Source organism: Podarcis cretensis, assembly GCF_951804945.1.
Source record: "Podarcis cretensis genome assembly, chromosome: 1".
In the NCBI taxonomy this organism is placed as follows: Eukaryota; Metazoa; Chordata; class Lepidosauria; order Squamata; family Lacertidae; genus Podarcis; species Podarcis cretensis.
Genome location: NC_137170.1, coordinates 129163356 through 129188099, shown reverse-complemented (window position 1 = coordinate 129188099; position 24744 = coordinate 129163356). Strand labels below are relative to the sequence as shown.

At 43.6% G+C, this 24744-nt stretch overlaps 2 protein-coding genes and 1 long non-coding RNA gene across 5 annotated transcripts in view; 2 read left to right on the top strand and 1 right to left on the bottom strand.

Annotated features, from left to right (window-relative positions):
* Window positions 1–379: 379 nt before the first annotated feature.
* On the top strand, window positions 380–15773 carry KCTD18 (potassium channel tetramerization domain containing 18). 2 transcript variants are annotated; one of them, XM_079980791.1, is made up of 7 exons: window positions 380–869; window positions 7378–7579; window positions 9666–9877; window positions 10460–10653; window positions 12552–12646; window positions 14137–14239; window positions 14996–15773. In XM_079980791.1, the coding sequence occupies exons 2-7, from the start codon at window positions 7423–7425 to the stop codon at window positions 15540–15542; spliced, it is 1308 nt and encodes a 435-aa protein (XP_079836917.1). In that variant the 5' UTR covers window positions 380–869; window positions 7378–7422; the 3' UTR covers window positions 15543–15773. The 2 variants fall into 2 exon arrangements, with proteins under 2 accessions (XP_079836917.1, XP_079836916.1); XM_079980790.1 differs by lacking the exon at window positions 380–869 and adding an exon at window positions 5263–5321.
* Window positions 15774–17952: 2179 nt separating this feature from the next.
* Window positions 17953–24744, bottom strand: part of SPATS2L (spermatogenesis associated serine rich 2 like) — a 64754-nt gene continuing 57962 nt past the window's right edge. The window contains exons 10-12 of one of the 2 annotated variants that reach the window (XM_079979095.1): window positions 24348–24574; window positions 20651–21077; window positions 17953–18516 (exon numbers count right to left, since the gene is read on the bottom strand). In XM_079979095.1, coding sequence (XP_079835221.1) covers window positions 20679–21077; window positions 24348–24574 — 626 coding nt within the window. In that variant the 3' untranslated portion in view covers window positions 17953–18516; window positions 20651–20678. Of the gene's footprint in view, window positions 18517–19681; window positions 21078–24347; window positions 24575–24744 lie in introns of those variants that run through there. The other variant, XM_079979096.1, reaches the window with a different exon arrangement.
* Window positions 18523–19730, top strand: LOC307220847. Its single transcript, XR_013841129.1, has 2 exons — window positions 18523–19162; window positions 19524–19730. It is a non-coding gene; the product is annotated as an uncharacterized lncRNA (long non-coding RNA).

Below are 24744 nucleotides of genomic sequence, written 5' to 3'. Positions count from 1 at the left end.
TTTCTTTTCCTTTTTTCCAAATTATTATTACCGGTAATTTTCCAAATTATTACAAATCAACCCAAATTAATAGTTTCTTAAAATCAGGTTCCCCCTCCTCTGAACATATGACCACCATCGTTTCCTCACGTTGCCACATTGTTTCTTATTTAGGGTTCAGTTGACATCCTTCAGTGTTCAGTACTGCCATTTCTAAACAAAAGCTGGTACAGTGGTACCTCAGGTTAAGTACTTAATTCGTTCCGGAGGTCCGAACTTAACCTGAAACTGTTCTTAACCTGAAACACCACTTTAGCTAATGGGGCCTCCTGCTGCCGCCGGGCCGCCAGAGCACGATTTATGTTCTCATCCTGAATCAAAGTTCTTAACCTGAAGCACTATTTCTGGGTTATCAGAGTCTGTAACCTGAAGCGTATGTAACCTGAGGTACCACTGTACTTGAGAGTAGTCCTGAACCTCTCGCTTTGAGCCTACTGCTCCAGCTTCCTAACTATCCAGCACAAATTATATATGCTTGTAAAGCGTGTCCCAGCTATTGTAAAAACAATTTACAGCCCAATTCCATACATGTTTGATTGGAAGTTCATGCTTATTCTCATGCATGCATAGGATCATAGCTTTAGACATAGATTTGGAACATAAATGGAGGCATTAGGGCAAGTGGGATTCCAAAAGGAGGGTTGTTTGCTTCTGTGGGATAATATCTGCCAGCAGAAGGTTCCTAGTTCAATTTCTGGCGTCTCCTGACAGATGGGAAATATGGGAAATATTTTTACCTGACACCCGGGAGAACTGCCAGTTACAGCAGACAAGACTGGGCTAGATGGGCAAATAGTTTTATCTATGCTCCTCTGTTCCCAACAGCAAATGTAATTATATTCCAGGTTTCACCATGGGGTTCTTAGTTAATCTTTACCGCTTAGTAAATCTTTTTCCAAACAGTTGTTACCACAGATAATTGACCATGCATAAAACCCATGCTGCAGTGAGTTACTGTGTGTAGCTAATGAGTAACTGATGGTTTTGTGCAATCACTGTGGAAAAAAATGTAATTGAAACACTCAAAGCTACTTTATTTATTTATATATTTGCTGCCTCAGCAATCTCTTTTGCTGAGCCTTTCTAATTTATGTCAAAGTTATGCCATCTTAGTATTCTATTGGGGAAAAAACTGATTATAGGGCCACAGTCATGGCCTCATGTTATTGGTATGATAGAAGGCTTGCCTAGTGGCAGGAGCCACACCAATTGTTGGGACCAACAACTTGAGGATCATGATGAATCATCTGAATGGTGATTTGAACCCTAGTCAGCATGAGCAGTGTGTGGGATCAAACATGCCAGGCACTCACTGGAAGGTATTATAACATTTCCTGTTGCATTATGGGGCTGGTCAACCTGGGAACATAGCCCATCTAAGAGCAGGAAAACTCTGATCCTAAATCTCTGCTTGCGCATGTGCAGAAGCGCAAAATGACGTCACGCGCATGCGCAGAAGTGACGAATCACAACCTGCGCGTGTGCAGACGCGCCGCTGCGGGTTGCGCTCTTTTCATGTTGCAAATGGACCTCCGGGATGGATCCCATTCGCAACCAGAGGTACCACTGTACACATTTATGCTTAACACCCATAGTCAAGTGGTTAAATTTATATGGATCATGCCCATTGTTAGCTTTGATTTACAAAGCACTAATTAATTTTAACCAAACTGCGGGAGGCAGTGGAAGACAGGAGTGCCTGGCGTGCTCTGGTCCATGGGGTCACAAAGAGTCGGAAACGATTAAACAACAACAAAAATTAATTTTGAGTGGTGTGAGGTTTCATTGTTGCTGTGAATTAATACAATGTAAATTGACTTCTTGTAGAAGAGGCTTCTTATCTACAAATGTATAGGCTGAGCATCACAAAAAACACATGCTACAAGTTGGAAGGATCCCTGCACAGGCATATTCAACCAGACAGATGTTTACTACTGTTAACTTTCCTCCACCTTCCGAACATGGGGTCTGCTTTGCCAAACCATATGCACTGTGTATGCAAATAGCTGCAGCTGCAGGATGCATTTATCCAGCAAGGGAAACTGCTTCTGCAGCCTCCTTATTCAGAAGCCTGCTTCTGCATGCAGATCACACTTTCTGGACTGTGGGTGCTTTTAGATCATCTGTTTTGTGTGGGATTCAATAATGTATTGAGGTCAGCTTGCACAGTTGCAATTGATTTGTAGCTCTTGCACAACAAAGCCACTTCCCCAAAATATCAGACTGTTTGAAGTAAGGCAAGTGATGAGAAAATGCACTGAAAAGCTCCCCCCAAATCAAGATGAATGCACAATAAACATATTGTCTGTAAGCACCCTGTGATATTCTCTCTCTCTCTCTCTCTCTCTCTCTCTCTGTGTGTGTCATAGAAAGTCATCAAATCATAGTGTTGGAAGGGATCACGAGGGTCATCTAGTCCAGGGACGTCCAACTCACAATAGACTGCGATCTACTCACAGTATAAAAAAACTGGCCGTGATCTACCCATTGTCGTAAAAAGACTGGCAGTGATCTACTCAAAGTTATTGAGCTTTCTTTAGGAAGCCAAAGTTGTGGAGCTTTTTTGCAAGGAGATCACTGAGGGACCAGAGATCAACCAGGGTCTACCAGGAACACCCTGCGATCTACCAATAGATCATGATCTACCTGTTAGACATGCCTGATTCTAGTCCAACCCCCTTGCAATACAGGAATCTTTTTCCCAATGTGGGGCTCAAATGCACAACTCTGAGACTCTGATATTAAGAGTCTCATGCTCTCCCAACAGAGCTATCATTTGTGTAAGCATATGTGTACAGTCGTACCTTGGAAGTCGAACGGAATCCATTCTGGAAGTCCGTTCGACTTTCAAAACGTTCGAAAACCAAATCGTGGCTTCTGATTGGCTGCAGGAAGCTCCTGCAGCCAATCGGAAGCTGTGGAAGCTCCGTCGGATGTCCGGCTTTCAAAAGAACATTTGAAAACTGGAACAGTCACTTCCGTGTTTTGATTGTTTGGGAGCCAAATCATTCGAGAACTAGGCAGTTCGACTTCCAAGGTACGCCTGTAATTATATATTGTTGGCCTCCATTTGTCTCAAGAGACAATGGAATGCACCGCGAAGGGTGAAGTGAAACCACTGCTTTAGCAGCACAGAAGTGACCTCCTTGGGACGCAAGCCTGGGCAGCGTGTATGGAGGTTCTGGGCTGCCCTTGGCCTTGTTGATGTGGTCCAAAGGAAAGCAGAGCAACACGTTTAGCACCAGCTTGACTGCAGGAGTTGCCACAAAGAGGTGTACTGTACAAGACACAATCCGTCCAATTTAGGGGCTCTACTTCAGATTTGCGTTGGGTTTACTCCTTAGCCTTTTTTCTCCTGAAGATATCCCATAAGGCAGCTCATCTCACTTCACTGGCTGAAGGAGCCACCGTACAGCTTCCGGGTCATGTGGCCAGCATGACTAAGCTGCTTCTGGCGAAACCAGAGCAGCGCGCGGAAACGCCGTTTACCTTCCCGCTGGAGCGGTACCTATTTATCTACTTGCACTTTGATGTGCTTTTGAACTGCTGGGACCGAACAACGGGAGCTCACCCCGTCGCAGGGATTAGGCTCTGTGGTTTAACCCACAGCGCTACCTGCGTCCTGGCACGAATGTTACTCGCCCACAAATAGAAAGAAGCAGAAGTCTCAGCAAAGGAAGAATGGATACAAAAACTTGTGGAAAATGCAGAAATCGCGAAACCTACCGGAAGAATAAGAAATCAAGATAACAAACTTTTTATAGAAGAATGGTTTATTGAATATTTACAGATAAACTGTAAATAGATAAGAACATTGGCAGGATTATTGTAATAACCTGCAGTTTTATAGGAGTATATATTTAAAGTAGATGAATAAATGAGCAAATTAAGTTAATTTAGATATGCAGAAGATATTAAAAATAAATCTAAGAAACTACAGAAAGGGGGAAGGAAGTCAAGTTTTGAAATATTAAAATGATTGTAAAATTAGTGAAATGTAGAAATCTGATAAGCATAAAATTTAAAAGAAAAACGACCAAAAAACCAAAATCTCATGTAAATTGCTCATTGAGAAGGGATTCTCTCAGAGTCTATAGAACAATAAATACTTCCAGCAAGAAATAAAAAGAACCGTTGAGCTTACCTGTAAAAGGTTTCTTTCTGAGAGTGAACAGATGCTCCCAGGTGGGTTGTGGGCTCCTTCTAGTGCTTGCAGGCAAGATTGCAGCATTTTTCTCCTCGCTTGTTTACACGGATGTCAAAACTACAGCCATCGATCCTCAACACAAGAACATTATTTTTTAACACCTCCTGCATCTGGGCTGGACCGATCTGCCTGCGTGGTCCCAGGTGGCCTCTCTGGCCGGGCACAGCCTTCTCTGCAAAAGCCCCAGAGTGGTGCAGCCCCTTTGTAGTTTCTCCCAGGTGGGGGTCCTTCTGGCTGGGCAGGGATTCCCTCCCTCCTGGACCACAGCCCAATGCCTTTGCCCATTTGTCCTGGAATCAGAGCAAATGAATTACGTTTACAAAAATCCACGCAGAAGAACCCATCTGGTTCTGGAGATCTACCCTCGGGGTCCCTGCCGACCCTACAATCAATCAATCAATCAATCAATCAATCAATCAATCAATTCATTCCTCGAAAGGAATTAACTTTCAAATACAATCCTATTCGAGGGCTGAGCAGCCTGCAACCCTTCATCCTGGCGGGCAGCGTTTCTCCACTTTGGGTCTCCAGCTGTTTGTTGGACTACAACTCCCATCATCCCAGACCACTGGTCTTGCTAGCTAGGGCACGATGGGAGTTGTAGTCCCATAGCCCAACAACATTGGGGGGACCCAAAGTTTAGAAAAGAAGGGAACATAAGGAGGGCTGCGAGGTTCGCCGCCTCTGCGAATAGACGGGCAAGTTGTGTGCTTGTTTCGGACGCTGCTGGCCTTTGAACCCCGTGGTGGTGCTGGTGGGGTCTTGCTTCTACGATCGCGCTACATCTCGTCCAGCCTCCCTGCAGCGGAGGTATCTCAACGTCAGCGCCATCATAGACAGATATCGATTCCTTCGTTATTCCGTTCACTCCATTCCCGCTCCTCCCAGAGGATGATGGGAGTTGTAGTCCAACAACCTTCCCTCCGTTGAACGCAGGCGCCTCTGCGCACGCGCCACAGCGTCTCCCTCCTCCCCCTCCCCCTCGAATGGTGTGGCGGGAGAGGCTCGGCGCGCGGCTGGAGGGCCGTGACGACAGTGGTGACGAAGAGGTGGGCGGAGCTTCGAACCGGGAAAGGTAACGAGCTGCCGCGGTTGTCCTTCCTTCCCTCTCGGCTCCCCACTCGCGCCTCAGTCTATCCCCCTCACACCCAACTCTTCCACGGCGGGGGTGGGGTGGGGCGGGGAGGCAACTGGAGGCTTGGGCCCCTCCCCCCCTTTTCACCGGCCTGGCTGCTTTGCGTCGACCCCTTTGCCTCAGGCGGCTCAAGAACCATGGCGGTGTCGGGGCCACGAAGCCGTTTGGAAAGGGAGCGGAGGAGGCGCGTTCCTCAGACTTAAGAGAGTCTTGTTGTTGTTGTTGTTTAGTCATGTCCGACTCTTTGTGACCCCATGGACCAGAACATGCCAGGCCCTCCTGTCTTCCACTGCCTCCCGCAGTTTGGTCAGACTCATGTTGTTAGCTTCGAGAACACTGTCCAACCATCTCGTCCTCTGTCGTCCCCTTCTCCTTGTGCCCTCCATCTTTCCCAACATCAGGGTCTTGTCCAGGGAGTCTTCTCTTCTCATGAGGTGGCCAAAGTATTGGAGCCTCAGCTTCAGGATCTGTCCTTCCAGTGAGCAGTCAGGGCTGATTTCTTTCAAAATGGATAGGTTTGATCTTCTTGCAGTCCATGGGACTCTCAAGAGTCTCCTCCAGCACCATACAGTGGTACCTCGGGTTACATACGCTTCAGGTTACAGACTCCGATAACCCAGAAATAGGACCTCGGGTTAAGAACTTTGCTTCAGGATGAGAACAGAAATCGTGCGGCGGCGGTACGGCAGCAGCAGGAGGCCCCATTGGCTAAAGTGGTGCTTTAGGTTAAAAACAGTTTCAGGTTAAGAATGGACCTCCGGTATGAATTAAGTACTTAACCCGAGGTACCACTGTAATACAAAAGCATCAATTCTTTGGCAATCAGCCTTCTTTATGGTCCAGCGCTCACTTCCATACATCACTACTGGAAAACCATAGCCTTAACTATACGGGCCTTTGTTGGCAAGGTGATGTCTCTGCTTTTTAAGATGCTGTCTAGGTTTATCATCCCTTTTCTCCCAAGAAGCAGGTGTCTTTTAATGTCATGACTGCTGTCACAATCTGCAGTGATCCTGGAGCCGAATCTCTCAATGCCTCCATTTCTTCTCCTTCTATTTGCCAGGAGGTGATGAGGCCAGTGGCCATGATCTTCGTTTTTTTGATGTTGAGCTTCAGACCATATTTTGCACTCTCCTCTTTCACCCTCAATAAAATGTTCTTTAATTCCTCCTCACTTTCTGCCATCAAGGTTGTGTCATCTGCATATCTGAGGCTGTTGATATTTCAAGAGAGTCTTGAGATGCCTTCATTGCATGGGTTTGGGCTAGGTCATCCCTAGCTAACAGGACCAGTGGTCAGCGATGATGGGAGTTGTAGTCCCAAAACATCTGGAGGGCTGAGTTTGCCCATGCCTGACCTAGCCCAAACCCATGCAATGAAGGCATCTCAAGACTCTCTTGAAATATCAACAACTCCCATCACCCCTTGCTTTTGGACTACAACTCCCATCAGCCCTTGCCAGCATGGTCAGTTATCATGGGAGTGGTAGTCCAAAGTATCTGAGGGAGGGGCACTAAGTTGGTGAAGGCTGGTCTAGTGGCTTGACTATTGGACTGGGTAAACAGGTGGCAAGTGGTTCACATGACATTTCTCAGTAGTCGAGGTGATGCCATCCAGTTCTGTCCTGCTTACTTGCCAAAACAATGCAGATGTTCTTGTAGAGAAGAGGCATTAGCCTAGCAGTGCCCTTTCATGTTCCATTGCAGATAACTGGGTCATTTACATCCAGTCCTTTTGAGTGGTTGTGTAAACTGATCCTGGAAGACCCAGGATTGCTCTGGGCAAGATAAAGCGACTAAGAAATTTTAAAAAGTAAACCCATCTCTGTCCTTATGCTGGGGTTCAAATATATGCTGCCTTTAATTTCTTGGAGGAAAGGCAACTTATAAATGTTATAAATGCTTTTTATCTGCCTTTTCAGGAGCATAAATTATTGATCTTAATGGAGAAGCCAAGTTATTCAGTGTTCTGAGTACAATTTTTACTCTTTTTACAGCTTTGAAAGCACACCACCCAGCCTGCAACGTTAGCTACAAATGCGATGGAAGATAGCAAGAGCGAAAAGGTCGCAGATATTATTCGGCTTAATGTTGGCGGATGTATGTACACCGCTAGGCGTAAATCTTTATGCCGTTTTAAGGACTCAATGCTAGCATCTATGTTCAGTGGACGATTTCCTCTGAAAATGGATGACACAGGTAAAAAAAAGTAGTAAATAACTAAAACTTGATTGTAAAGTAATTATGAATTCAATTTTCTAATATTTTTCCAGCTTTGGCCAAGGGATAATAAGCATGGGTCAATACAAATGCATTGTAATTTTTATTATTTCCAGTATAATGAGCAACTTATTTAATAGTTTAAAGGTTAGCGATTTCCAATAAAGTGTGGTAGAAGAAAAACATCAAGTATCATAGAATACAATGTAGGGCTGCAAAGAGCTAAAGATGTCACTACATCTCTGTGCTTGAATATAGGATTGGCAACATCATCAATCGTTTGGTTCATCTAGGCAGCACAGGTGTGGTTTGAATAATATTTTCTTTTGCTCTCAGTATATTTAGAATTTGACAGATTTCCCTCAGGCAAAAATTACAGCGTGACGTCAGCCATTTTGTCTGACTGGTCCCAAATTAAGTAGAAAGATGGACAATTTTGAACAATAGAGGAGAATACTATAATAGAGAAAAGAGCTGAAAAAATCCTACCTGAAACCCTGGAAAGTGTCTTCCAGTCAGTGTTGATGTTACTGAGTTTGATTAATCAATGGTCTGACTCAATATAAGGCAACTTCTGGTGTTTCTCTTTTTCTCTGGACTGCTGTTCACAAAGCGAACGCTTCTTGCAAGCTAACATCTCTGGGGTTTTGCCATCTGCATCAGTTTACTCTTGGGGTGTAGCCTTCCTTCCATTCACAGATGATTTCCTTGGAGCCTGTGCAGGAAGTAGTACAGTGGTACCTCGCAAGACGAATGCCTCGAAAGACGAAAAACTCGCAAAACGAAAGAGTTTTTCGTTTTTTGAGTTGCTTCGCAAGACGGATTTCCCTATGGGCTTGCTTCGCAAGACGAAAACGTCTTGCAAGTTTGTTTCCTCTTTCTTAAAACCATGCATTCACTTCGAGGAGCAACTCATAGCTCGGGGTGTGGTAGCCTTTTTTGAGGTTTTTGAAGACTTTGGTGATTTTTGAAGCTTTTCCAAAGTCCGTGCTTCGCAAGACGAAAAAATCGTAAGACGAAAAAACTCGCAGAACGAATTAATTTCGTCTTGCGAGGCACCACTGTACTAGTTTGCTCAAGGATGTGAGCTAAGATCCATTCAGCAGGGGGAAACAGAACAAAACAAAATCTTTCCATCTTCTCTGATCAGTCTGATGCCAACTATTGCAAATCCTCCGGATAAGGAGAGACTCTATCAAGGGGCTGTCCAAATAAAAGATTTTCAGGGCATCTCTCTTCTCTTCCTGCCTCCCCAGCGACTTGTTTATGCTGCCTCAGGTTATGATTCCCCAGCAGGAGAGAGGACTTTCCTTAATGCAGTTAGGGCCTGTGTTCAGGTTTAGCACTTAGTCGGGGCTGTGAATCGCTTGCCACAAGCAACAAACTAATGTAGCTGGTTGAGGAAAGAATTAGCCTTTTTAATTATGTTTGCCTTTTGATATTGTCTGTCGGTTAATACATACACAGGTTCTTTGTGTCTAGTATTTTATTTGAGCAAATCTGAAAGAGAGATTGAAAAAAGATACGTCTTCTTAAAATATAACACCGCCAAGAAGAGCGAACTGAGATATACAGCGGTACCCCGGAAGTCGAATGGAATCCTTTACGGAAGTCCATTTGACTTCCAGAACGTACGGAAACTAAGGCGCGGCTTCCGATTGGCTGCAGGAAGCTCTTGCAGCCAATCGGAAGCTGCGTCGGACGTTCGGGTTCCAAAGAACCTTTGCAAACCAGAACACTCACTTCCGGGTTTGTGGCGTTCGAGAGCCAAAACGTTCAACTCGCAAGGCATTCGGGATCCAAGGTACGACTGTGTTTGTTTGATGAACTGACAGCTTGGATGCAGTTATGATAACCATGCCCTTCTCAAAAAATGGATTCAAATCCCCATTCAGCCATGAAGCTCATTGGGTGATCTTGGGCCATTTACTCTTTCTCAGCCAAACCTACTTTTCAGGGTTGCTTGGAAGAATAAAGGAGGGTGAAGTAGTATATGTGTTGCCTTCAACTCTTTGAAGGATAGGCACATTATAAATGTTGTACATATTTTTATTTACCTTTACAGGAGCTTGCCTTATTGATCGAGATGGCAGCCTCTTTAAATACCTCTTGGATTATCTTCACGGAGAGGTTCAGCTACCAGAAGATGAGCAGACGCGAATTGCATTGCACGAAGAAGCTGATTACTTCGGCATTCCTTACCCTTACAATCTTGCTGACCATTTGGCCAATGAAATGGAGACCTATTCTTTAAGATCAAACACAGAACTCAAAAAGGTACGGGAATTTTCCTGTGCCATTAAATTAAAATTAAATTTAAAAACGTCATTAGCAGTTGAAGCACAGGGGTGGCATTGATCTGATCCTGGGATACCCAGGATTGCCCTATGCAAGGTAAAGTTGACTCAGAAATTGAAAAAAATAAAAACACCCCAAACACAGTGAAACCAAAGTGACATAAGGGTGCCCTGAGGTGTATTGATAACTACAAGCCTTGCATTCATTCATTCATTCATTTATGAATGGATGGGTGGATGAATGGACCAGGCAAATGCAAAGCAAGTGGCTTATATGGGTGGGAGATAGGGGGCAGGACACATTTGTGAGGCCAATGGGCTCTAATGGGGCAACAGCCCACTGTCCTAAAAGAAAATGCCTCCGTTGTCTGTTATTCAGAGTAAAAGCAGTAAGGTTGCAGTCCTTTTGCACACTTGCAAGTAAGTACAATTGAACTTAGTGGGATTTATAAGTAAACATGTACAGGTTTAGTCTGAGCACATTTTTGTGCTCTTTTAAAGTCCCTCAATCACACAGAAAATAATGAAATTGTTTGTATGTATTTGTATATTTCCTCCCCAGGCACTTCTAGATTTTTGTGAGTCTTACGGCTTAATATGCACTAAGCCTAAAGTGTGGGTCTTACACTACCTCAACACTTCTGGTGCAAGTTGTGAGAGCAGAATAATGGGTGTGTACACCACAAGAGCTGATGGAAAAGCAGCAATTGAAAAGGAGCTGGGAGGAAGATTACACAGCAAAAATATTTACAAGAGGTAAGAAGCTTTATAGTCATGTGATTACGTTAAAGTGTGCTTGTAAAATTCTGCTGAGACTCTTGTACAGTCAAACCTCTGTTGTCAAAACATAATCTGTTCCGGAAGCCCGTTTGGCTTCTGAAATGTTCAAGAACTGAGGCGCGGCATCCAATTGGCTGCAGGAGCTTCCTGCACTCAAGCGGAAGCCACGTCTAACGTTCAGCTTCCGAAAAACGTTCAAAAACCGGAAACGTTCCAGAACGGAGGCGTTTGGAAACTGAGATTTGACTGTATCTACTTTAGAGATGGCAGTATTAGATGTGTAAAAACATGCACATCTCTTCCATGCCTATGGAGTTTAAAGAGATGCTTAGTTACACAAATTTCCTTCATTATATTAATATTGGTGGATTATTGTTAAATACTTTGGGCCCCAGTTGATCATAAACAAAAGCAAAGGCTGGAACATCTACCGTATTTTTCGTCCCATAGGACGCTCCTAGTTTTTTGGGGGGGAAATAAAGGGAAAAAAAATTCCCTTTATTTCCCCCCCAAAACCAGGTCGGGGAAACCGAACCAGATCGAGGAACAGTGGGATGGCGGCGCTGCGCCTCCCTGCTGTCCCCCGAGCTTGTGGGGCTGGCCAATGTCTGCCTGGCGAGCGGGGCGCTCTGCTTCAGGGCGCCTTGCCCACCGGGCGGCAGGCTGCTATCCGCAGTGTGGGGAGCCCTGCGGGGAACTCCTGCAGGGCTCCCCACACTGCGGATGTCTGCCCGGCGCGAGGGGCGCTCTGCTTCAGGGCACCCTTCACGCCGGGTGTGTTCCCGAAGCGCCGGGTGCTCTGCTTTCAGCGCGCCCGGCGCTCCGGGAAGCAAGCTGCTATCCGCAGCCTAGACAGCCCTGCGGGAACTCCCGCAGGGCTGCCTAGGCTGCGGATGTCTTCCGGAAGCCTGGAGAGCGAAAGGGGTCAGTGCGCACCGACCCCTCTCGCTCTCCAAGCTTCAGCGAAAGCCTGCATTCGCCCCATAGGACGCACCCAGATTTCCCCTTCATTTTTGGAGGGGAAAATTGTGTCCTATAGGGCGAAAAATACGGTAAATGCTTCTCCTCCAGATATAAATAAATAATAGTCAACCTGAATGTGGGAAACACTAGACTTACTAGAATATTCATAAGACAATACTCAAAAGAATTGTTTTTGAGTATCAGAAGACGTCAGTGGTACCTGTTGTTTATTTTGTGTATTTTCCCCCTAGACAGTTAGGTGAGAGTGTTGCTTAAACCTTGGTGCAGAGAAAGCAAGAAAAGGAGAAGCTTGTTTAAAGCCAGTTGCTGCAAGCCGTTGTCTAAATGGCAACACTGAAGCTTGATGGACCCATTAAGACTAACCTTAGTGCCATTGGCTGAGTGATTCAATAATTTCTGTGAACGTTCCCATTTGTGGGGAAAAGTTGTTATTAGTATTTAATAAATTTGCATACCACCATTCATCAGAAGATCCCAGGGCAGTTATTAACATAAAAATGCAACATGGAAACACTTAATAAAACAAAAACGAACCAATGACTCCCTCTCTCAAAAACCCATTTAAAAGGCCATTGAATGTTTATCAGCCAAAGGCTTCACTTGGCACCGCAAGATATGTAAGGAAGGTGTCAGGCAAGCCTCTCTGGGGAGAGCATTCCACAAATGGGCAGTCGCCACAGAAATGGAAACCATTTACAGTCGTGAGAATGAAACTCAAAAGAATTGTGGTTTTTGACAATGAAGGTATATTACAAAATTGGGAAAACTGCGTTTTTATGCCATCAGTTTTAAACATATTTTGCTTTTAGACTTTTAGCAATTTTTAAAAATTATTATTCAGCTTGTAAAGCAGCGTAATTTCCCCTCTTTTTCTACATTTTTTTCTCCAGGGAAGCCGGAAACAATGTCCAATATATCTGGAGCTATTATTCAGGGTCCGAATTGGAAAAGATGATGGATGCATTTGAGGCTTGGGAAGGGAGAGGTATCTCATGTTTCTGATAGTATTTTCCGTAAAGAATAAATGTTTTATCCTGCAACTGTTTGTCCTGAAATAGTGTCAATTTGTGAAGGGCAGGCAGGCTATATTTCCAACTATCCTTTAGTAAAGAAAGGGAATAATTGAATTGTCTGTGTGTGGTGGGGAAGCATTGCAATTGGCAGAATGCTAGGTTATGGATGTATTTATCTATTTAAAAGTCTGTGCTTTCATACACTGGTCCTATTGAGCTCTCAAAACAGCCAATTTATTTTGCATTGCAGTTGTGCACTGCTTTAAGTTTTAAGATTTAAGTTTACAGACATGCTTGTGGAATATCTTTGGAAGATCTCTTCTGGTGGTTGGTTGTTTTTTATTAACCTAGGAGAAAATTTGTAGACATTTTATCTTAGCCTAGATAAATTCATGTTTCTTGGACATTAATGTCACTTGGCTTCAAATACTTGTCCACTACTTTGATTAATAATGCTGAAGGCAAATGTGAAATACATGCAAGTTCAGGGAATTCAGGGAAGTTTTTAATATTTAACGCTGTACTGTTTTTAACACTTGATTGGGAGCCGCCCAGAGTGGCTGGGGAAACTCAGCCAGATGGGTGGGGTATAAATAATAAATAATAAATTATTATTATTATTATTATTATTATTATTATTATTATTATCATTATAGTAAGGAAGTATATTTGGGAGAGCTTTCAACCTTCTGTACATGATGTATGTGTCAGGGAGATGCAAACGGCAAAAGAGCTAAGGGGAGAGATCAGCACTTATAGAGAGCCTAAAGAGATAATTAGTAGCCTTTGTCTGACAGCGCAGAAGAGGCAGGGAGGGGGGAGGCTGAGCCCGGAACTAGTTATTCTTTGAACAGAGGAAATCAGAGGTGGGGTTTCCGCCGCCTAGCCTGCTGGGGAAGAAAAAGTAAAAAAAACCATTCGAGGCATCTAAGCCGACAGGGTCGGACATGCTTTGAAGCTCTGGAAACTTTCCTTGAACTTTATAAATAAATCTAAAAGACAGCAACTGGCAGCGAGCCTGGAGTTTTATCTATGCCGGCTTTGGCAGCACTCACCTCTCACAGTATGTTAGTTTAAATTTGAGTGTTCGCTCTGTCTGAAGAAGAGACCTGTGAGTTCTGAACGCTTGCACATTCTTACAAGCAGGATTTAGGCCACCCAGCATCACATTCTCCCTCCCCTCTCTTTTCCGGAACCAACATGACACCACTGTATCAGACAGTTTTTTGAGAGAAGGAAAAAAGACTGTAAATAAAACATTTAGCTCTTTAATTAGGAAAATAACGATTTAGGGTGGGAGTACATTGTGCCAAGTTCCCCAAAGAAAGCATTATAGTTGAGCACTGGGGAGATATATGGTGTCTGAAAGAGTTGCCAGTGATCCCTGATTGCATATCATTGGGCTTATACATTTGACAGAAACACCTTGAATATTGTATTAAAATTGCATTTGAAATTACAGGTGTCAGTTATTGGCGAGTCCCGCAGGAACTGATAGAATGCTGGACTCTTGAGGAACGCCCTTTGAAAGGAAGTCTCCAAAGCATGCCTCCAATTCATAGACGGTGCGTCTTACTAATCATGTTTTGTTTTCTCGAAGAATGCTTCATATGGAACAGGGACTATTTCAAAAATAGCGTTATCTCCATGTTAATATTTGTGCATCCCCTAGTTATAAGGGTGTAAAATCAAAAGATGATGCAGGAAGGTTTCATATCAAGTCTGTTAATTGTAAGTATATTACAAAAGCTGGCATAATACTAATTACATAACTAAATTAATGTAACAAAACTATAATTGTACACATTTTAAGGACTGCCTCTGCAAACGCATACCCTAAAACAGGAAAATATATAATTGTAAGTTACGCATTCCACAGATATCTGTGTGGTGGGCCTCTCGCTATATATTACAAAGCCAGCCATTAGCCCATTTCATAAAAATTTAATCAGGAGCATAAGACTCAGTACTTAGAAATATCCTGCAATCCATATTAGATAATAAAAGAATATGATTTCCCTGTTATTTGTGTTGAATCCAACTGGTTCATTCCAGTATGTTGGCCTGGTTATTTTTGGCTGAATATGCATGTAATTTGTATAGTTGTTTTATACTTGTATATTTTTCCTTGCTCTGTGTAAGTCCGATATAAAAAATAAATTTGAATGCATACACCTACTGCAGTTTTAAACAGATCCTGGAATAAGAAATATTGTATCCAGAGGTGAATGTAGGAAGCACCCTTAGTTGCATCTGAGTTATGATCTATGCGTAATTTCCCAAAGCAGTCAAGTCAGTAATTTTATTCTCCGTGTTTACAGACAATTAATAGATCTTTCTGAAGAAGAAGAAGAAAGTCACTTGAGCAGTAGAACAGGCCGAAAGCCAATTCAGTTTTCTGGTCCGTCAACAAGTACTCGCATCACAATTAAGAATTCTGCTTTTGTAAAGATAGCAGTATGCCCTACATCTTCCCGTTCCCAGAAGACTCTCAAGCGACCTAGCAGAGACAGTTCGTTGCTGTGCAAAGACGTACCAAAACCCACACAATTGACTAAAAATTCTCAAGAATCCATTAGGAGCACTGAAAATGGGGCAGACTGTCACAGGACGCTAAAGGCCCCGTTTTCGAAGAAGCCTGCAACCAGTCGTGCGGTAAAACTCAAGCGGACTCCGCTCTGTAACGACCGGTTAACTCAACACACTTCCCAGGTGCTGAGTACGGTAGCTGAGCACCAAGTTCCATCTGTTGCAGTTGGCTCCACTCCTGCTTCCCAAAACTTAGGCCAGGAGGAATTTGGACACTCTGAGGAAAACGTTACCGCTAAGAATCATTTACAGGAAGACCAACTGAACGATGTGGCATGAATTTTATATATATGGTGTTATGGTGTTATCTGTCATGATCTGCTAGAGACAAAATTCTGATCTTTTGGGAGTCCTAATAAATGTGACGCATTTGGGAGGGGGGAACATTCACATTTATAATCAGATTTATAATGATTTTTCTCTTTGTGTGGCGAAAGAGGCATATGGATGTTTGTTCAGAAATATGTGCTTTTTGCTGTTCACTCATTACATTATATAAATAAAATTTGAGCTGCTCAGTCATTCTAGAATAGAGATTGTGCCAGACTTTGTGTACACATCGTCCCTTTTTTCCTAAACCCCCAATTTTCCCACTCCATATAATTTTTGTGTGACTTATTCTGCATCTCTTTCCATTTTGTGTAATTTATTCTACTTCTGCTCCTCCTGAGCAGCATCAAGGCCCTACAGAGGTCAGTGAAAACTCTGTACTCCACAATTCTTCTAGTATCTCAGCAGGCATTGTCCACATTTTTTCAAGCGCATCTTTGTAGCTGTTTGGGCTATATGGCATGTCTTATAATCTGCACCACGGGATCTTTCAGTAGACCTTGAAAATTAGGCTACATTTTGAGAACAAGCCTTGGGCTTGCATACTGTCCCCTTTCTCTGGCACAACTAAGAGGAGACTGGAAACCCTCTGCTTATATGTGAGTGTCTTTTGAACTCTAAAAACTGTAGCTAGTATATCTGGCACAATATACTAGCTGGATATACTAGCCTGGCACAAGCTGGTATATCCAGTATATCTGAAGGAGCGTCTGCTCTCCCATCGTTCTACCCGGACACTGAGGTCCAGCACCGAGGGCCTTCTGGTGGTTCCCTCACTGCGAGAAGTCAAGTTACAGGGAACCAGGCAGAGGGCCTTCTCGGTAGTGGCGCCCTCCCTGTGGAACGCCCTCCCACCAGATGTCAAAGAGAACAACAACTATCAGACTTAAGACATCTGAAGGCAGCCCTGTTTAGGGAAGCTTTTAATGTTTGATGTATTACAGTATTTTAATATTTTTTCGGAAGCCGCCCAGAGTGGCTGGGGAAGCCCAGCCAGATGGGCGGGGTATAAATAATAAATTATTATTATTATTATTATTATTATTATTATTATTATTATTATTATTAGCTAATGTTAGCTAGGCTTGGTTGAAACATGCCAGTTCCATAAACTAGGATTTGAAATTGGGTCCATAGTTACAATGAACTAGTGTGCCTGTGCTTGAAGAGCATGACTAGTTGTAGTTAATATAAAACAGAAGTGAGATTTTCAGAGTACAGTCATACCTCGAGTTGCGTTTGCTCCATGATACATTTTTTCAGGTTGTGTCCTGCGGCGACACGGAAGTACCGGAAACGGTTACTTCCGGGTTTCGCCGCTCGTGCATGTGCAGACACATGAACGTCATGCGCAGACGCGGCAAATCGCAATGCGCAGGTGCGGGCTGCATTCTGCTCATGTTGCGAACGGGACTCCGGAACGGATCCTGTTTGCAACCAGAGGTACTACTGTATTTAGGCATGTGTTAGAAGAGGAAGGAGGAATGCGTCGGCCCAGGGCTTGGTGTAGCTTGTATTTGTAATACTAAGTTATGACCAATGTTTTGGTGTAGATTAGGAGCTCAGAGCTATGAACCATGGTGTCTGGTTTGAAATCCTACTCTTCTCTCATCCTTAGTACTCCACCTGTGATACGGGGATAATAACGTAGCCATTCCTTGCAAGTTCAACATGTAAAGATTATTGACAAATCAGGAGCTGCTACATTAGTAAAATCAACTTGAAGTTTTGTGCCATGCATTCTGGTTTGAAATCAGTGCATTCAGTCAGATGAGAGTATGCCTGCTGGATTTTTTTATATTAATTGTTAAAAATTTGTGTTAAGAAAACTCTTATCTACAGTAGCAGGAGAAATCAACTTTCACAAATTGGGAAATGCTGAACCCTGGCAATGTGATTAAATTTTTATTGAGCCATTAACTTGATTGAGAGTAGCTCATCAGTCTTCTAGTGCTTAGTGTTTGATTTGAATTGAGTGCTCTGACCTCATTTGTAACATTAAAATCCGTTTTAAGTGGATCTTATTAATGATAATACTTTTGTCAATGACGTCACAAGAAACATGTTTCTGCAAAGCTTGGTAAAAAAAACACTTCTACAAAAGCAATAAACTTATGTTAACTAAAAGAGAACATTAACTAAAAGAAATCAAGAGTTGTAGAACAAAGCTTTGTCCTTTGTTTTATTTATTAAATTTATTGCCTTTCCTCCCAAAAGAACTTTTAGGCCTGCTAATATACTGGGTGGGCCATGTTCTTTCCGCTATAATACTTTTATAAGTACTGCTACATTTCACATAATCTATCATATGACTTTACTTAATGATTATTTATTACAAAAGTGCATTCTGAGCCTAAAATGACATTTTAAAAAATACCATTTATACCTAGAGGTGGCAGTAGAACTGGATAGGTAAGGGAAAAGAGCGCAGGACACCCAGTCAAAGTTGACTTCTCTTTCTAGTCTCTTATATGAGAACCACGGTGGAGTAATGGCAATACAAGGAGTCCAGATGTAAAATTCAGTATGACAAAATCATTTGCATGTGACAGAGCATGGGTTAGTCAGCCTGTTAACTGTCCTTAGGATATGCCGTTCATATGGCTTTCATTAAAATAGCTGTAGGGTGGAATGTGATAACGAATGATAAATTCATATGACAAGCACATGATTGTTTTAGAATCCATAGCATGACATTTCGAACAATCTGGGGAGATGAAAAGCTGTCAAAAATTAAGTGAAAACATAATGTTAAGAATTTATCTGATTCTCCAAAGGGAGGGAATGGGGGGGTGTCTTTATTGAATCTTTACTGCTTGCCATTTTGGACTTACCCCCTGACTATCATTTGGAACTTGGAAGGGTCAGTAGATCTCCTCTTCCTAAGCAAGGCCATTTGCTTCCCAACCAAGGAAGACATTCCCTGTCATGCAAGGCAGAAAAAGAATAACGCTCAGATTTTATTTCCAGATCTAATAGAAGTGGTTGATCGATGATAAGACTTTTCAGGAGTACGTCAAATGGCATGTGCTCAGTACTGTACTTCCATGGTACTTCCAGTCTCTGACGCATGGACCAATGATGGCAGAGGATTTCTCAGCAAGCTTGGATCCACTACAGCCATAGCCCACTGAGGGATGAAGAACACTGCCAGCACGTTGAATTTCCTCAAATTGGTGACTACTCATTATTAACTTCATGACTACAGTGTTCCACCCCTGTCTCCTTCCATTACCACTTGCTGTCTTTATGACAAGTCGTTGCTGAGTTATTTTTTCAGTGATAAAGCTTGTGTGACTCCAACGAATGGAGGCAGATGTAGAAGCTTAAAAAATGGAAAACGGAAATTGCCTTCATTTCAGAGGCTCATGTTCCAAAGGTGGGTGCGGAATAGTGCAACACCTTTTCTAGTTACAGTACGTCCTCTCCCTGCTCCACCCCCCTAAAAAAATATCAGCTGAATGAACAGGATTTAGGGAAGAAGAGGAATCTTTCACTTTGCATTAGGATTTTAAAAGGTAAAATGCAGGACGACTTGGGAAGAAAGCATGGAAAACTACAAATACTAGGTAAAGGGACCCCTGATCATCGGGTCCAGTCGTGGCCAACTCTGGGGTTGCGACGCTCATCTCGCTTTACTGGCCGAGGGAGCCGGCGTACAGCTTCCGGGTCATGTGACCAACATGACAAAGCCGCTTCTGGTGAACCAGAGCAGCGCACGGAAATCCCGTTTACCTTCCCACCGGAGCGGTACCTATTTATCTACTTGCTCTTTGACGTGCTTTCGAACTGCTAGGTTGGCAGGAGCAGGGACCGAGCAACGGGAGCTCATCCCATCACGGGGATTCGAACCACTAACCTTCTGATTGGCAAGTCCTAGGCTCTGTGGTTTAACCCACAGCGCCACCCGCGTACCTCTACAAATACTAGCTGGTTACTAATGCAGGCCAACATTTGTGGACCCTGTCATAGAACAGTGAGCCAGACATCTTCCTTTTCATCATTAGAAATGGCCGATTTGGGGAAAAGGTAATAAGGTAACAACAGAATCCAGATGGTTTGGTTGTTGCAAAATAAAACACTGCATATTGTAAAATTGTTTGTTTTTTAATAAAAAGGGGGAATAATTTTTCCGAAGTACAGTCTTGGGCTATTTAAAGCTGTGAGCTTGTTTTAAAATATAAGCCTGGAATTTTGCATGTGCTCAGGTATGATATACACGGTATCCTGTAAGATTTGCAAGACACACAGGCCATAATTCAACAAACAATTGTATAGGATGAAACCCAAAAAAATCAAGTGCATACAACTCCGTACAGGTTTGTGGCCAATAGTGCTTAAATAAGGAAGGGATGTCTACAGCGATGAACAAGGAAATTAAAGAATCTCATACTGAAACATGTCTAATTTTTAGTCTGCAAAGGTAATTGAAAATGATTTAAGAAGCTGGAAAACTTACTCTTACTTTTTCAGTTCAAAAGTTATACCTTACCCAATCTTGTACAAGTGGCACAGCACAGAAAAATATTAATATGCTGTTTGTTAGCTAGTATTTTGGACTCATCTTGACAATCATTCAGGCTATGAAATTCAGTTACATCAAACTGAACCACGAGGTTCATTCCGCACAAACAATTTGGGGTCCATATAAAATGGAAATAGTTAAGAGCAATTTTATATGAACACAAGTATCTTGATTGCAGACCAACAATAGGAATGCCAGGATTACCCTAATACCAACCTTTTGGACAGTAACAAACACATTATCTATATTGACATCCTCCTGCCATTTATTTTTAACAACAATTTCATTGTTTTACTAGGCACTGGCTAGCTAAAAGCTGCATTGTTATGAGAAAAAACAATATCGAGTATATTGAGCAAAGCCTTTATAGTATGAAATGAGATATGGCAGATTACTGTGGTTTAGAAAACCCCCAGTAAGTTCGGTTTACCACAATTGTAGTATTCTACACAAGCTTTTTTTGTGTGTGTACAGTATTTGGAATAAAAAGAAAGCACCTTTAGTGAGAAACTTAAATATGAAAATGCATTACATCTGCTAGTCGTCTGTCTTTCCAATCCTCACGCCACCAGTGTCACAGCTGGCACTGAAAGGACAGGGGCCTCTGTGGAGGTTTCTATTCTTGCAGGACGTAAGTTGCACTGAGAAACCCTTGTAATATTGCTGCATAAAGGCCTTTGCTCCGTGGAGCCTGGCATAGGATGCTTTCGTCTTGTTTTCTCTGGATACGTTAGATTTTCCATGCTTTTTGCTGCTGCAGAATGCTCTTGGGTTTTAAAAGTGCCTTTGTTTTTTGACCGGAAACTATTATGGTGCTGTCTTCTGTATTCCTGCCGAGAGCTGCCTTTCAAGCTGTTCTGATCTGACTCGTTAATGGCACTTGGAGACTTAAGCGGTCCATTGAGCCGAATTCCATGATACTGCGTGTGAAATCTCCGCCTGTGGCTAGAAGCTGCATTCTGTCAAGGAACAAAACGAAGGGTTATGGCAATGGTGGATTTTGGGCTTTCAAGCTTCAGCGATGCTCTGTGCAATGCTAAAATATGGCGTGTGGTTCCTCCCTCCTTGTGCTCCATTCTACAGCAATGTTGTGGCACCCCCTGCAGCACGGCCACACCAGTTGCACTTTTTAAAAAAACTTCTCTGCCAATGGATGTGGTTGCATCTTTCCAATGGCCGTTTTTGGTGAAAGCTGAGTAGATTAATTCTCATTATACCTGTATACCTGAAGGAACATCTCTACCCCCATCGTTCAGCCCGGACACTGAGGTCCAGCTCTGAGGGCCTTCTGGCAGCTCCCTCCGTGTGAGTAGTGAGGTTACAGGGAACCAGGCAGAGGGCCTTCTCAGTGGTGGCGCCCACCCTGTGGAACGCCCTCCCATCAGATGTCAAGGAAATAAACAACTTTTAGAAGACATCTGAAGGCAGCCCTGTTTAGGGAAGTTTTTAATGTCTGATATTTTATCGTGTTTTTAATATTCTGTTGGGAGCCACCCAGAGTGGCTGGGGCAACCCAGTCAGATGGGCAGGGTATAAATAATAGATTCTTATTAATAATATTATTACACCTCCACGCATACTTATTAAACATACAGTTTGGGATCAAGACCACTGTGGCCTGTGTGCAATTAAACATGGGCAGGCTGGAAGAAGAGCACAAACAAAGAGGAGATTGGAGAACAACGAAGGAGACACTGCAGGAGACACTCAGAGAGGACAGGAATGTTATTGGCAGAACCAAGAAGGAGGGATACCTGAGATTAAGGTGGTGAATTGTGGCAAGAGGGGAATAAGGAGTTCCTAAGGAGGCCTGAGAATTAGTATGAAAGCCTCTTCATTGTGTGCTTATAGTCTGCTTATAATTTTCTGGAGGACCTATTTGTTGAGCTGACTACTGGATCACGTTGAAAGGGATAAAGAGCTGCCATGCCTTCTCCAAAGTGTTCGGATGGTGCTTTCCTGTTCACAACAGCAATGACAACAACAACATTACAAGGTCCTTTCTCTGAAATACGGTAATAAGAGTATAATTTGCAATCTTAAAAGACAGAGACATCACCTTGCCAACAAAGGTCCATATAGTTAAAGGTATGGTTTTCCCAGTAGTGATGTATGGTAGTGAGAGCTGGACCATACAGAAGGCTGATCCCCGAAGAATTGATGCTTTTGAATTCTGGTGCTGGAGGAGACTCTTGAGAGTCCCATGGACTGCAAGAAGATCAAACCTCTCCATTCTGAAGGAAATCAGCCATGAGTGCTCACTGGAAGGACAGATCCTGAAGCTGAGGCTCCAATACTTTGGCCACCTCATGAGAAGAGAAGACTCCCTGGAAAAAACCCGATGTTGGGAAAGATGGAGGGCACAAGGAGAAGGGGACGACAGAGGATGAGATGGTTGGACAGTGTTCTCGAAGCTACCAGCATGAGTTTGACCAAACTGCGGGAGGCAGTGGAAGACAGAAGTGCCTGACGTGCTTTGGTCCATGGGGTCACAAAGAGTTGGACACGACTAAACAACAATTTGCAAAACCAAATCAAATTAATTCTAGTGGGTGTCATGCTGCAGGAACAGAAGGAGAGCATTTCTAGGTAAGGTAAAAATAAAAAAGGTAAAGGACCCCTGGACGGTTAAGTCCAGTCAAAGGCGACAATGGGGTTACAGTGCTCATCTCACTTTCAGGCCGAGGGAGCCAGCATTTGTCCACAGACAACTTCCAGGTCATGTGGCCAGCATGACTAAACTGCTTCTGGCACAACGAAACACCATGATGGAAACCAGAGGGCATTGGGAAACGCAGGGATTTGAACCGCTGACCTTCTGATCAGCAAACCCAAGAGACTCAGTGGTTTAGACCACCCACGTCCCTGTTGTTGAGAAACTGTGTATGTGCAGCTACTCACACAGAGTCAATTAAGGTTTGGCAGACAGCCAGAAGGCAATCTGAAGGAGTAAGTCTGCCTGGTGATAACAGAGACATAGAGACCACTCCCTGATTGGTCAAGCTCTCTCAAAGGAGTGATAATTAATGGAAGGGACGTGGGTGGTGCTGTGGGTTAAACCACAGAGCCTAGCAGTTCGAAAGCACGTCAAAGTGCAAGTAGATAAATAGGTACCACTCCGGCGGGAAGGTAAACGGCGTTTCTGTGTGCTGCTCTGGTTCGCCAGAAGCGGCTTAGTCATGCTGGCCACATGACCCGGAAGCTGTACGCCGGCTCCCTTGGCCAATGAAGCGAGATGAGTGCCGCAACCCCAGAGTCGGCCACGACTGGACCTAATGGTCAGGGGTCCCTTCACCTTTACTAACTGGTAGTTCAGAGTTTGGAGTTCGTGAGTTCAGAGTTCTGTGTCAGTGTAGGAGTTGTGAGTCGTGTCAGAGAGAGCTAGCATAAGATCCGTGTTCTGTTCCTGTAAATAGTCCACTGTATATAATAAACACCTAACTACAAGTTCCTAGTTCCTGCTTCGTCCATCCTGTCTGCAGCTAAGTTGCCAATTGCTTCCGTGGATTCTGCGTGTACTCTGCTAGGTCTGTGTCAGGGAACTGCCATCAGTGCCGGAGGGAGAGAGCAAAATCCAGAGAGATTCCAGAGAGCGTCCCGGGATTGGGAGAGGCAGCCCATCTTCTGGGAAAGAGAATCAGCATAGCACCAGTGGAGAAGGGGGGCAGATGGGGGAAGCGGCGAGGTGGTCCCATGACTCCTTGCCGGGGACCAGCGGGGAGAGTAGAGGTCCTCCACTGCCTACGCCCTCCTTGCGCAGAAGGCTTTCATGCAGAGAGAGTAGGAGGAGACTAGGCGTCAAAGAGCTTCTTTGCTGGAAGAAGTTTAAGAAACGCCCACTGACGGATTCTGCCAGCGACTGAGGCAGCCACGGGTGAGTGGCTGTCCGGACAGAAAAGGTTCACTCAGGAAACCCAGCCAGGTGTTTGCACCGGCTTACGCACGTGCAACCCCTAGAACCATTACAGTCTGGCTAAGGTCCTGCAACTAGTCAGAAAGTTGCGAAACACCAAATAGGTTTTACCAATACCTGTTTCTACCCAGTGCAGGACTGATAATGTGAAAGTAGGAGATAGTTTGATATTACTGAGTTTCTGATTCCAGGGAAGTTGAGGGCAGTGGATAATAAATTACATACTTTGAGAAACGTTTTGGTTTTTTCTTAAAACAAAAACAAGATACGAGATATTGGTAGGGATTGAAAGCCACTATTATTTTCTGTACCTTACCTGTTTGTTTGTTGAAATCGTCTGAGGAGAGGATTCTGTGGTGTTTGTGCTAACTTGGCTGGAGACTTTAGGTGTTGCTGCTTTACCATCAGGAGTCTTGGCACGAATTCGATTTGAAGATTTTTGGATGTATGTGCTTGGTATGCTGGTTGCTGTGCGCAAAGATGTTGACTGCAGCAGTGGGCCGGATGGCGTTCTTGAGGAATAATTGTTCTTTGGGTGAGAAACTACAAGGAAGAAAAATGCCCAACGCTCACAATCACAAAATGGAAACAGTTTAACTGAGGGCAGAAAGGAGTCCGTTTTTTGTTGCTGTGTGCTGTGATTTGGCAACCAACAGTCATCCAAGATAATAAAAATAATCTTCCGAGTAAAGTTTTAGACATATTTAAATACA

Bases quoted from the DNA above. Each gene is read 5' to 3' on its own strand.
- KCTD18 (XM_079980791.1), top strand. From the start codon at position 7,423: ATGGAAGATAGCAAGAGCGAAAAGGTCGCAGATATTATTCGGCTTAAT. The intron at 7,580-9,665 runs GTAAAAAAAAGT...TTACCTTTACAG, and splicing joins TCTGAAAATGGATGACACAG to GAGCTTGCCTTATTGATCGA. The intron at 10,654-12,551 runs GTAAGAAGCTTT...TTTTTTCTCCAG, and splicing joins AGCAAAAATATTTACAAGAG to GGAAGCCGGAAACAATGTCC.